This window comes from Bufo gargarizans, chromosome 3 (genome assembly GCF_014858855.1).
Source record: "Bufo gargarizans isolate SCDJY-AF-19 chromosome 3, ASM1485885v1, whole genome shotgun sequence".
Lineage (NCBI taxonomy): Eukaryota > Metazoa > Chordata > Amphibia > Anura > Bufonidae > Bufo > Bufo gargarizans.
Genome location: NC_058082.1, coordinates 589,821,916 through 589,835,957, shown reverse-complemented (window position 1 = coordinate 589,835,957; position 14,042 = coordinate 589,821,916). Strand labels below are relative to the sequence as shown.

At 47.3% G+C, this 14,042-nt stretch overlaps 1 protein-coding gene across 2 annotated transcripts in view; it reads right to left on the bottom strand.

The window, feature by feature from the left end:
* Positions 1 to 14,042, bottom strand: part of LOC122930793 (biotin--protein ligase-like) — a 167,418-nt gene that overhangs the window by 139,420 nt on the left and 13,956 nt on the right. For both annotated transcript variants that reach the window (XM_044284385.1, XM_044284386.1), the window contains exons 5-6: positions 7,109 to 8,016; positions 5,578 to 5,760 (exon numbers count right to left, since the gene is read on the bottom strand). In XM_044284385.1, the coding sequence (XP_044140320.1) occupies positions 5,578 to 5,760; positions 7,109 to 8,016 (1,091 nt within the window). The remainder of the gene's footprint in view (positions 1 to 5,577; positions 5,761 to 7,108; positions 8,017 to 14,042) is intronic.

The following is a 14,042-nucleotide window of genomic DNA, read 5'->3' as shown; positions in this document are numbered from 1 at the left end:
AAATATATATATATATGACTAATCTTAGTGACCTGCAGAATAAGGTTGTCATGTAATTTGTAGTGCACAATGAACGCCATAAACATGAAACACAAAAACAAAGGCGGAATTGCAGGGGTTTTCCCATTGGAACTTGTACCTGTAGGAATCCCACTCTTCTTGGCGTGCAGAGCTTTCTAGCTTATGTGAATAATATGCAGGAGTCTGTAAAAGCGGCATTATAATTATCTGTATAATAGATCTCACTGATAGAGCGGAATCTGCAAATCTAACTGCGCATCAACAGTGACACCGTGTGGACAGTGAGAAAATTGCAATTATGAATTAAAACTAAGCCTGGGTTTCACTGAGAATTTTTTATTTTCGCTACAGATTGAATTTATTAACGAATGACAAGATTACACAGAAGCCAATATATTCCCGTGGAATTCCAGCACAAAGTGGTGCGTATCTAGATCCGACCATAAAGCGGCTTACATACAGACTTTTTTTGGGGTAGGAAATTAGCAATTTTTTAAGCCTGTCGTCCAGATTTATCAACTGTGGCAATCAACACCACAGAACAGAAGTGGTAGATTGAAAGAGGCTCCAAACTTATCAAGCATTGTGCGACATTTTTTTTAAATTTGGCACAAATTACGGCAACGCAGACTTCTGACAAACTGATTATAAACATTCTCCTCATAATGAATCTCCAGCACCGAGTTTGGTTTCACATCTGCGTTGTGATTTCCGTTTTTTGTTCCCCGTTAAGGGAGCATTATACTTAAAAATGAGAGACAGCCGAATTCGATACATGATTGACGCCGATGGCGCCCGACGCACTGACTTATAATGAAGTCCGTCTGGCTCCGTCCTGGTGTTTGAGGCAGATATTATCTCCGTACTATTGGAGCGAGAGTAAACCTGCCGCGGAATGGTGGGACGAAAAATTCACCGCGTTTACAGAAACAGCAAAGTAGATGAGATTCCATAAATCTCATCTACAACCTGCGGACATCTCCCGCAGCAAAAGCCACACGCAACTGGACAAGTGCAGCAGATACTAACGGGGGTTTTCTGACATTTTGATACTGATGGCTTATGCTCAGGACACGAGGATATGAGGGCTCACGCACACGTGCGCTCCCATTCTGTGCATTGGGGACCGCAAATTGCCCCACGTTCAGTTGAATGGAACCGGTTTTCAGCGGCAGAAATTTTCTGCAACAAAATCTGCCGCGTGTGAAGGCGCCCTTAAATTAGACAGCCCAATAAATGCTACTTTCACGCAAGCGTTTATTGCAGATCAGTCATGGATCTGCAAAAACGCTTCCGTTACAATAATACAACCGCATGCATCCGTCATGAACGGATCCGGTTGTATTATGTCTTCTATAGCCATGATCCGTCTTGAACACCATTGAAAGTCAATAGGGGACGGATCCTTTTTCTATTGTGTCAGAGAAAACGGATCCGTCCCCATTGACTTAAATTGTGTGCCAGGACGGATCCGTTTGGCTCCGCTTCGTCAGTCGGACAGCAAAACGCTGCGGGCAGCCTCCAGAGCGGAATGGTGACTGATCGGAGGCAAACTGACGCATTCTAAGCGGATCCTTTTCCTTTCAGAACGCATTAGGGCAAAACTGATTGGTCCAAAATGGACCGCGTGTGAGAGCCCTGAACGGATCTAACAAACGGAAACCAAAACGCCAGTGTGAAAGTAGTGTTCCTTCCCGGCAATCGTCTGCTCGCTAGCGGAGGAGACTGCTATTACATGCAGTGATCTCCTCCTCAGTATAGGGAGGAGCGATCGTTGTCTTCCCTATACTAGATCATTGTTTGCCGGCAGCAGATTGTGATTAGACACCACGATCTGCCGCCTGCAAACGATGATTTTTTAACCTGTCAAAAGATTTGGATTTCTCATTCATCAGGAAAACAGCGTTAGTATTAGACTGTCAGATGATCGCTAATGAACGTTACTACAAACGCTCATTAGCGACAGGCATTAGGCTCCATTCACACGTCCTCAATGTGTTTTGCGGATACACAGAGCCACGGATCCGCAAAACACAGAAAGCGGCAATGTGCGTTCCGCATTTTGCGGACCGCACATTGCCGACACTAATAGAATATGCCTGTTCTTGTCCGCAATTGCGGACAAGAATAGGATATGTTCTATTTTTTGGCGGAAACGGAAGCACGGATGCGGAAGTGCGGATCCGCAAATGTGGATGCGGACAGCACATTCCGGCCCCATTGAAAATGAATGGGTCTGCACCCGTTCCGCAAAATTGCGGAACGGATGCGGATCCATTTTGCGGACGTGTGAATGGACCCTTACAGAGCCCCAATATAGTCACAATCTAATGTCCCTTTCTCAGACGCACTCTGGGACCAGTTTCCCTGAAAGCCAATTTAAAGATCGGTAAATCTTTGGAGAGAAAACCCTGACAAATACTGGGAGAACATACTTAGGGAGCATTCACACAACCGTATTGGTTTGGCGTTCTGCAAATCACGGATCCGTGTGTCTCGTATGTCTTCAGTTATCTTTCTGTTTCCATTCCGTAAGGCCTCATGCACACGACCGTTGTTGTGTTCCGTTCCTCAAAATGGGGTTCCGTTGTTCCGTGATCCGTTTCCGTTTCCGTGTGTCTTCCTTTATTTTTGGAGGATCACCAGACATGAAGGAAAGTAAAAAAAAAAATCGAAGTCAAGTTTGCCATGCAAATGATAGGAAAAAAACGGACGCGGATGACAATCTTGTGTGCCTCTGCGTTTTTTTCACGGTCCCATTGACTTGAATGGGTCCGCGAACCGTTTTCTGTGAAAAAAATAGGACAGGTTATATTTCTTTGACTGGAACCACGGATCACGGACGCGGATGACAAACGGTGGATTAGCCAAGTTTTGAAAGTCAATGGGTCCGCAGAAAATCACGAAAAACGGAACAACAGACACGGAATGAAACAACGGTCGTGTGCATGAGGCCTAAGTCCGTATAATACGGACGTGGTGCTTCCGTGTGTCATCCGTTTTTCGCGGTCCGCTAAAAACTGAAATGGGACTGAAATGGGGTTCCCTAGAATGTTTTCAGTCCAGGGGTCCGCAAAAAACGGATGACATACGGATGCATTTCCGTGTGCTGTTTTTTACGGACCCAATTACTTTCAATGGGGCCACGGACCACAATTTGCAGCCAAGTATAGGACATGTTCTAAAATAAAAGGAACGGACAGCACACGGATGACCATGAAAGGCATTCCGCAATTTTTGCGGACCCATAGAAATTAATGGGTCTGTGCATTGTCCGCAAAAATTGCGGAACGGACATGGAAGAAAAACACGGTCGTTTGAATGCTCCCTTAGTCTTGGTCCCATTTGGACCCAGGACTCACTGTTACAAAAAGGTACAAAAGTTTAAATATCAATCATTTTGATGAGTTTGTTGCCTGCACTGCATCCAAAAAATAAACTACTACCTACCTGATAAGAAGTGCAGTAACTAACCACTAGATGGCAGGCTTGTGCACAATATGAGCAGCTTCATTGTGTCAAGATTTAGGCTAGGGCTACACGGTGTCATGTCGCGTGACATATAGGTTACAACTACACTGTTACATGTGGTGCGCGACATTCATGTTGCACCAATCTAGCGCTGCATATATTATAATGCTAGTCTAGGTGCCGCACTGCGACAGGCTGCAACCGCGAAGTGAGAGTCGCAAAAAAAATCCATCTTGAATGGGTGTTTTGTGACTGTCGTGTCGCAGCATGTGGCAGTGCAACACCTTAGACTAGCATTATAAAATATGTTGCGTGACAAATGTCGTCGTGTAGCCCTAGCCTTAAATGTATCCCCATTCCAGGGAGTGAGTGTCCCGATCCAACCGCTAGACCCCCATCAATCGCAAGGACAAAGCTGCTGCATCGTCTCCCCATGTGAATGGCGCAAAGGTCGAGCATGTGCACTGCTGCTCCTTTCAGGGTACGAACACATGGCACAGTCACGTCACGGTGTGACACGGCCGCACTGCGCTCAAGTACCACACGGCTGACTAACTCATGAAGACTGCACTGTATTGTTAATGGCCGCGCAGCACCATCAATGCCGTCCACCCATTAATAATACAGACCCACTAAATACTGACACGACCGTACCGCCTGGTCGTACCCTTAAAGTGTACCTCCAGTTATGATCCACTGCTCAATGTGGCATCAGGTGAGGAAAGACGCCTGTACACACTGGATTGTATACTTGGCTAGACAACCTGGGGAGAACCATGTACTATTAAAGGGATTGGTGCATCTGATAGGTGCTGATCCCCACCTCTGAGACCTGCCCCGTGCATGCGCAGCTGCCCTCCATTCATGTCCATGGGAGCGCTGAGCGGCTATAGGCTATATGCTACAACCTAGCGATATGCCCCCAATTGTCCAAGATGGGACTGCCCCTTTAATTAGAATAAGACTAGTGCACAGCGTCATGCGGTCGCCTCGTCAACTGTTCTGCCCAGCACGCACTAGGGTAGGGATGCCCAACCTGCGGCCCTCCAGCTGTTGCAAAACTGCAGCTCCCAGCATCCCCGGACAGCCTACAACTATCAGCCTTTGTGCCGCAATCTACGACTTCTCCCCACTCATGCCAGGTCTAAAAAAGTGGGCATGAGCGGAGAAGGGGACTGGCCGGCAGGGCCGTCTCATTAACCATTTTCTACACCTGGTCTAAATGTAAGACAGCTTGGAAGCTGTCCATTCCGTTATGCGGACCGTATGCGGAACTATTCATTTCAATGGGTCTGCAAAAAAACGGAAGTTGATCGGAGTGCATTACGGACAAGGATAGTACTGTTCTATTAATGGCCAGCTGTTCTGTTCCGCAAAATACGGAATGCACACGGACGTCATCCGTATTTTTTGCGGACCGCAAAATACATACATGCGCCCTTAGAAGCAGCGGTGGATCCGCTGGAGTAATGAAGAGGTCCCGGCCTCTACATAACGTCGGCGGATGCACCGTCACGTATAGGGCTTTATTAAGACCCATAACCCCTTAAAGTTTGGCTCTAAATTAACCTTCTATCTCCCAAACATTATAGAGTACGGCCACAGATTGTGTCCACTCCCCTCCGAAAAACAGGCAGGGATGTGCTCTTACAGCAAGTTTTGCAATGCTAGTTTATGTTCACGCTTATTTACCTGCAGAAAATAATCGGGCAATGTAAACTGCAACGATTTTGCTGTAAAAACGTATGGCGGTGCAACCACGCTTTGGCCAAACCACGGCCACTGCGAATGGCCTTATCCTACAGCTGGCCACTGAACAAGGATCCGTCTCGCCCATAAACAGACAATCAACCATCAGAGTATCTTCATGCGACATGGGAATTCATTCGTTTCAAAGAACGCTTGAGCCAACCTGCCAGTGACAACTGCCATGCCCCCCTATAGCCCCCCCCCCCCCCCCCCCACCAAATTTCCCAGAGCAGATAGAGCTCAGAAACAGAATATACATAAATGGCTCTGCAGAAAAGGTGACTTTTAGGGGAAAGGCTCTTCAAGCCTCTCAGAGGTTCACCGGCGGACACTTACCTGTCGGGCAGTCAGCAGGTAGACAGGTGTCAGAGAAGGTACAGAGCTGCTTCCACAATTCAGGCCAAGACTGATGAGGACCTCAGTCAGCACCTCGTGCCTCTGGGGGTTGCCCAGCTTGAGAGAGTCAAAAGTCTCCTTATTATAATCCGATTGACACTGCGGAGCGATCTCCAGTCTCACCTGTGGTCAGAATACAAAAAGGACAGGTTAAAGGGTTAACACAAAAAAAAAAAAGAAAAAAAAAAAAGAAGAAACACATTGAAATCCTCAGAGATAGAGACAGCCATTTAAAGGGGACTTAAACTTTTGGGGAAACCATGTTTGTGCAGCAGCGCACTGTCCGGTATCATCTGAAGCGTGCAGTGTACGAATCCCAGGGGTGGACTGGGAACCTAAAGTGGCCCTGGAAAAAATTACTAAAAGTGGCCCCGTTTTATAGTCGGGTCCAAACTGATGGAAGACAGGGCCAGCAATACCGTATTGTGGCACATTATACCACCCCAACAGAGCCAAATACCGCAGTCCATCACAAAATACTGCCAGCAGCACAAAATACATCCTCAAACACTTCCACTGGCCGGTCGTGAGGAGGACCCAGGCAGCCCCCTGGGCATCGGCTGTGCTGAGCTGTGATAGGGAGAGAGCTGCAGCAGAAAGGACATACCCCCTGAGCTGTGATGGGGAGAGAGCTGCAGCAGAAAGGACATACCCCCTGAGCTGTGATGGGGAGAGAGCTGCAGCAGAAAGGACATACCCCCTGAGCTGTGATGGGGAGAGAGCTGCAGCAGAAAGGACATGCACCCTGAGCTGTGATGGGGAGAGAGCTGCAGCAGAAAGGACATGCACCCTGAGAAAGGACACACCCACTGAGCTGCCAGCCTGAAATAAATGTAGTAGAGCAACTGGAGCAATGAATGGGGAGATCTCTGGATCCATGTGAGGTACAGGGCTGGTTCTAGCTTTGTTAGAAGGAGATTATCATTTACTAAATGATGTCTGATGATCATTTTTTTCATCAAGCATGGCATAACCCCTATAGGGAAGCGCCCAGAGCTCTGATGTCATGGATATTAAAGTGGACCCCTATACAGGACAGCACACAGAGCACCAATGTCATAGATGTGTGCACTGAATGGGAGTTCAGCTGCAGTACGTCAGAACAGCCAAAATGCCACCAGCATTGGATGAAGCCTTCTGATTCTGGCTCTGTCCACAGTTTTTTCCAGTGCTGGTGGCATACTGAAGGCCATTCACTTGACACATCCACGATATCGGTGCTCTTGGTATTGTCCTGTACGGTATCCCCTTTAATATCCATGACATCAGAACTCAGTGCCATGACCTGTATAGGGGTCCCCTTTAATATCCATGACATTGGTGCTCAGTATTAGATCAGTACACGGATCATCTTATCGGTCGAGGCGGCTGAAGTCAGACCAGAGGATAGGTCATCAGTATCGGGTGAAGGATGAAAAAAAACTTTTAAAAGTTAAGTACATTTAAAATGGGACTGAGCAGGAAAACATACCTGACAAAGAACAGCTTCTCCGCCACAGTCTCCATAGGTCTGGTGGACCATTATCAAATCTCGATTGTCACCGTCTATGTAGATCCACCCATCCACTTGATCATCTCTGGGCATCTCATACACATAGCCACTGGCGAGCCCATTGAAATTAATTAGGTTGCCATTGGGTCCATCAAAAACAAAAGCTTGAACGCGGTCCTTTAGTTGAGGCCTCGTTTGTAAACCCAAGTTACCAAATGTAAATGAGGAGGAGAGACCCAGAATCTTCCCACCATTTTCCATGTAGGAAGTGAACTGGTTTTGAACCTGGGATGGTATTGGCTCCTCGGCCACCACCACCAATAACAAGCAGTTATCCATCCATGGATCCTTGAGGGCCTGCTCCTCCCGGAGAGGGTAGACCACATATCGACATAAATCAAAGCACTGGAGAAGAACATCTTTGACTTGCTTGTCTTGGGATGAAGTGCCACTATATATGAGAACGTTTGGTGGCTTGCTGCTTCTATTAAGGGCTGATGCCTCTCCAAGACAATCCACATCAGAATTGTCCTCCAAGCTGAAGGAATCATCTGGAAGCTCTGGAATGTTTTCAGCAGACGCAAACTTTACCGACTCGATGGTACAGCTCTCCAACTCGAGGCACTCGTGGCAGCTAGATAGGTGGAGATGAAGATGTTCTCCACCAGCTTCATCCTTCTGTTCAGGATTAGTTCCACCACTTGCATCAGAATTTCCATCACTTTTCTGGCTACAAATCATCTCAGCACTCTCAGCTGCCCCCATATCCTCTTTAGGGTTCTTCTCAGAACGGGAAACGTTTGGTTCCTTTGTGGATGTTGCTTCAACTAAGCCGTCTTCTTGTAACACTTCACCTTTATTGGCCAAGGACTCTCTTAAGTGCACAGCTGTAACACAGTAGCAAAAAGTACGTAATATGACAACACATGAAAAAGGCACAGTTATGGCACAAAGGTACCGTAAAACATTGGCAATGCTAAGGCAGAGGCTAGACAGCGACACGTCACACAGGCAAAGACTGTAGTCTAGCATGGCCTGCATTGCAAGTAGTGAATATGAAGGGGGTCGCACCGCAAACCTTAATTGTTCGCAAGCTAGCGGTTGCAAGAAATCCTGTAACTTTTGGGTCGCACCAACTTGCTGGTTGCAATGCAACCCCATTCACTTTCACTAGTTACAATGCTAACAGTGATACATTGCGATCTTTGCCTCTGCTACATGTGTTTTGACCACAGGCGCCATGTAGTCCCTGCCTTGTGATTACTCTCTTCAGGCAGTCAGCTGTGCTAAATGTATCACACTGGCTCAAGCTGTATATTTCAGGTGGCTCTTGCTAGACATCTTCTGCATTTTTCACTTCCTAACACCACCTCTTACTTAGAGGGGTATTCCAGTAAGAACAAGTTATACCCTATGGGCAGTTAGATCAGTGGGGGTCTGACCACTGGGACTCCCACCAATCAAGAGAATGAGGGACCTGTGTCTCCAGTTTGAAAAGAGCACCGGTCGAGCACGCCCTCCGCTGTTCCACTGGTCAAGCATGCCCACCACTAGCTCGGCAATTTCCAAATTCCAATAGCAGTGAATGGAGAGGACGCTGTGCATACACGGTTTGCTGTCCATCCATGGTGGGGTTCTGTTCTTGAGCAGGTCACAGAGGCGAGACCCGCACCTATCGGACATATATGGCATATCCTATCGATATTCCATAAATCTCTCAGATCGGACCACCCCCACCTAAGGATAAGCCATCAGTTTTGTGAAGTCAGGAATACCCCTTTAACCTTTTATATAGATATTAGAAGCATGTTTCTATACCACATTCAGCCATTCACATGAAGTAAAGTAGATGGAGGTTATCATTGAACTAAAGCGGAATCAGACAGGTTAGAGTGATGGCTGAAAACAGGATACACGGAGCGCTACTACTATATGCAATAGAATTGGGGTTTATTTTAAAAAGTACGATGCGTTTCGGGACCAGCGTCATGTGCTTAAAAAGGGAAAGACCTTCGTAACATATTTTTTTTCAATAAAGCCCCATTTGATTGTTTACCGTAGTAGCGTACCATGTATCGTGTCTTTAGCCATCGTTTTAACCCTTGCCTGTCTTATTTTGCTATTGTATTGGGACCTCACCTGAGATCACCCATCGAGAGGGAGCGGGTACACCACTTCTACTGCAATCCACTGAGTAGTTCCCGGGACTGCACAACTCCCTATGGTGAGCAGGGCTGCTGCTTTCGTTTTCTATGTCCTGTGGGGTATCACACAAGGGAACGCCCTTTTCTGCTGCTTTTCTGAAGTCTTACGGGCAAATCACACCCAGTTTACCCAGCGTTGAACTGGGACACCTTCCACCAACTGGGTTTAGAACAAGTCTGTCCCTTAAACTTGCATCTTAAAGTATTCCTGTACTTTCAAAAAACTTTGAATATGTTATAGTGACATATCGGTGGGGGTCCGAGTGCTGAGACCCTCTCCGATTGCTAAACCGATGAGTTAGAGGTTTTCACACTGAGCACAGCCTCTTGGCTATTGATGGCGTCTTCAGCAGTGAGCAGAAACAGCGCTCTGTGCGAGTACTTTCTCCTCATTCTAGCCTTCGGTGGGGGTCCTAACACCCGGACCCCCACCAAAGGCTTTGACCTTTCACTATGACTTCTCAAATGTTTTTTGAAAGCGCAGTACAGGAATATCTAGGAAATGGACAACCTATCAGTAGGATATTCCATCACTTTCTAATCATGAGGACTGACCTCTGAGACCACCATCTATCCTGAAGGGGACACAATGCCGATTTAGCATTGCAGTCCCTTCACTATTTTGTCCCTGCACAGCTGCGCTTGGGACCACCAGCCATGCAGGTAAGGATTGTGAAAAGGCCGCTACACTGAATCGGGGGGAAAAAACGCCAGAAAAGGCTACTTAGCAAGTAAAAACAGAAAAAAAACAAGTTCCTTATGCTAGATTCTACTTTTCAGGTCTCTGGCAGGTGGAGTTTGATATTTGTAGTGGTTGGATCTCCTCTGGATCCCATTATAGTCCACAGGGCTGGCAGTTAATGCGTTAATATACGCCAATACCGGATGCAGAGAGCTCTAACAGAGAGCAGGACGCAAGGTGTGAAAGAACCCTTATCTACTATGAAGAAAATAGTCAATCAATTTCACATTAGCGTTTTCTGCGGATCCGTCATGGATCTGCAAAAACGCTTCCGTTACCGTAATAAAACTGCATGCATCCGTCATGAACGGATCTGGTTGTATTATGTCTTCTATAGCCATGACGTATCCGTCATGAACACCATTGAAAGTCAATGGGGGACGGATCTGTTTTCTATTGTCAGAGAAAACTGATCCGCCCCCATTTACCTACATTGTGTGTCAGGACGGATCCGTCTTGCTCTGCACCACATCATGGACAGAAAACCGCTGCTTGCAGCGTTATTCTGTCCGCGATGGGAGAGCAACCAAACGGAACAGAATGCATTTTAGTACCTTCCGTTTCGTTCAGTTTTGTCCCTATTGACAATGAATGGGGACAAATCTAAAGTGTTTTCTTCTGCTATTGAGATCCTATGACGGACCTCAATAGCGAAATTGAAAACGCTAATGTAAAAGTAGCCTTAGCCTAAAATTGAGGATCGTCATCGTCTGAAAAGAAGTCAGTGTTTGAAATTTTCATCCAGTGGTCGGTCAAAAAAACTTCCATGGAAAGAAAGTTCCTAGAAGGTTTGCTTGTCCATCACCCGGTTTCAACGAAAGTGTATGGCCAATATGGAGCGAAGCGCGTACAGCCTTGTCCACCCATCAACCAATTTCTATTTAATGTGTATGGCCTCCTTAGAGTCCGCGTGGTGGAAAAGTGATAAAATCTCTAACCGTTCTGCATGGTTACTTCCCTGCTGTCTCCAACTTCAACATCACGAGCAATGGTCTTCGTGGTCCGCATGTGGCAGTACTGAGATGTTTACCCGTCCAGGGCTTTTTGCTATATGTTGTTTGATTACCAGCTGCTGCACAATTACTGCAATCTGCATGAGGATGTCAGGATCTAGGTCCTCCACAGGTAATTATAGACCAGTTAGATTAACTTCTGTTGTGAGGAAAGGTTTTAAGGACTCTTAAAGGGACTATATACAGGAGTATGTGACTATAAATAATATTATAAGTGATAACCAGCATGGGTTTACCAAGACCAGAAGTTGTCAGACTAACCTGATTTGTTTTTATGAGGAGGTGAGTAGAAGCCTGGACAGAGGGGCGGCTGTGGATGTAGTGAGGTCACTAGTAGCCTGGACAGAGGGGTGGCTGTGGATGTAGTGAGGTCACTAGTAGCCTGGACAGAGGGGCGGCTGTGGATGTAGTGAGGTCACTAGTAGCCTGGACAGAGGGGTGGCTGTGGATGTAGTGAGGTCACTAGTAGCCTGGACAGAGGGGTGGCTGTGGATGTAGTGAGGTCACTAGTAGCCTGGACAGAGGGGCGGCTGTGGATGTAGTGAGGTCACTAGTAGCCTGGACAGAGGGGCGGCTGTGGATGTAGTGAGGTCACTAGTAGCCTGGACAGAGGGGTGGCTGTAGATGTAGTGAGGTCACTAGTAGCCTGGACAGCGGGGCGGCTGTGGATGTAGTGAGGTCACTAGTAGCCTGGACAGAGGGGCGGCTGTGGATGTAGTGAGGTCACTAGTAGCCTGGACAGAGGGGCGGCTGTGGATGTAGTGAGGTCACTAGTAGCCTGGACAGAGGGGCGGCTGTGGATGTAGTGAGGTCACTAGTAGCCTGGACAGAGGGGTGGCTGTGGATGTAGTGAGGTCACTAGTAGCCTGGACAGAGGGGCGGCTGTGGATGTAGTGAGGTCACTAGTAGCCTGGACAGAGGGGCGGCTGTGGATGTAGTGAGGTCACTAGTAGCCTGGACAGAGGGGTGGCTGTAGATGTAGTGAGGTCACTAGTAGCCTGGACAGCGGGGCGGCTGTGGATGTAGTGAGGTCACTAGTAGCCTGGACAGAGGGGCGGCTGTGGATGTAGTGAGGTCACTAGTAGCCTGGACAGAGGGACGGCTGTGGATGTAGCGTTTCTGGATTTTGCAAAGGCTTTTGATACTGTCCCTCATAGACGTTTAATAGGTAAAGTAGGGACTATAGCAGGCATGCTCAACCTGCGGCCCTCCAGCTGTGGAAAAACTACAACTCCCAGCATGCCCGAACAGCCTACAGCTATCAGCCTACAGCAGGGCATTATGGGAGTTGTAGTTTTACAACAGCTGGAGGGCCGCAGGTTGAGCATGCCTGGTCTATAGGCTTGGAAAGTATAGTTTGTAATTGGATTGAAAACTGGCTGAAGGACCGTGCCCAGAGAGTTATGGTCAATGATTCCTATTCAGAATGGTCCCAGGTTATAAATGGTGTACCCCAAGGTTCAGTGCTGGGCCCTCTATTATTTATTCCAGTATTTAGCCTATTCTCAGGAATGATTATTTTTGCTAAATCCTTTTGTCCTCCTGGGAAATAAGCCGCCACCACAAGTGTCCGGCAGCGGCTTTCTCCTCTCTCCCCATGGATATATGTATGGGGGAGCCAGAAGAGATAGCCAATGTATATGACCGCCCTATAGCCGAGATATCACCTACGGCAATCAGCTTTATAGTCCTGTATCTCTTTATTTAATGACTACGTCATCTGTATCACAGGAATGGATAAGGGACTTGTTTTTGTCACTTTTGCTTTTACTTGCTCTGCATCGGCCATTTGTGTTTTTAGTGCGGATTCAATGCTTTGTCCCTCTACGGTCCTTCCCTGTGCGGCGGGTGGTCGGGAGCCCAGGGAAAAACAGTGAAGGGGCCACTATGCCGAATCACTGCTGAGTCCTCTAAATTCCCAGGATAGATGGTGGTCCCAGAGGTCAGTCCTCATGATTATAACGTGATGGATTATCCTACTGATAGGTCATCCATTTCCCAGCTATGAGTGTGCTGCACTTTCCCAGTGTACCTGTCCTTTCAAAAAACATTTGAGATAGCAAAAACTTTATAAGACGGGTATTCCCTGTAGGGACTTTTTTAAGCCCCTGCACCCCTCCCTCCGGTAGTTTCTGTGAATAGATCTAGACTTACCTGCATCCCAACCATTCGGGGTCCATGGCTCCTAAGCTGTCTTCACCAGACTCATGGTTGCTGCGTGGACGCGGTCAAATGCACTGCTGAAGCTATTGATTGGTCTCAGTGGTGATATGTTCCCACTGGAGTACTGCTTGAGGAAATGTCAGTGCTGCAGCAGCAGGACCCAGAAGAGTGGTGAAGATAGCCAGGGAGCCACAGAGCCCAAATGGAGCGGCAAGGAGTAGATCTCTTCACAGGTCCCACTGGAGAGCGATGAGGGACATTTTTAAAAAAAATATATATCCTGGACAACCCCTTTAAACCACAGGTGTTACCTACATGCCAACAGTCTCAATTTTGCCAGGACTATTCCAGGAACCGGAACAAGGGGTTGGCAAATCTCACCCAAAATTGCATGATCCTGGTTGTTTTGGCTGTTCCTGGGTTAAGTTTGATCTTTTTGGCATACCGAACTAACAACCTAAACAGGTATCTTACCACCTTGCCGAGAGGGTCTAGGCTCCCGGTAGACTTCTCCTTGGACAGGGTGACCGCTCCTAGGAATTTTCTCAGAAACAGACCCCGGGACATACTAAACACAATCATCTGACCGGAATATTTCTGAGTAACTGTAGTATAAGATTAGTAGACAGAGGACCACTGTGCGGAGCTCGTACTGCACACACAGGAGGGTCATCTGATTCACTGCCCAGAATAGAAACCTTCTGGTATCAGAAAATGCTGCATTCTCATGTTAATGTATTTAAGTACATGAAGTGAGAAGAAAGCAGCAGCTACCAATTCACTTGCAACCC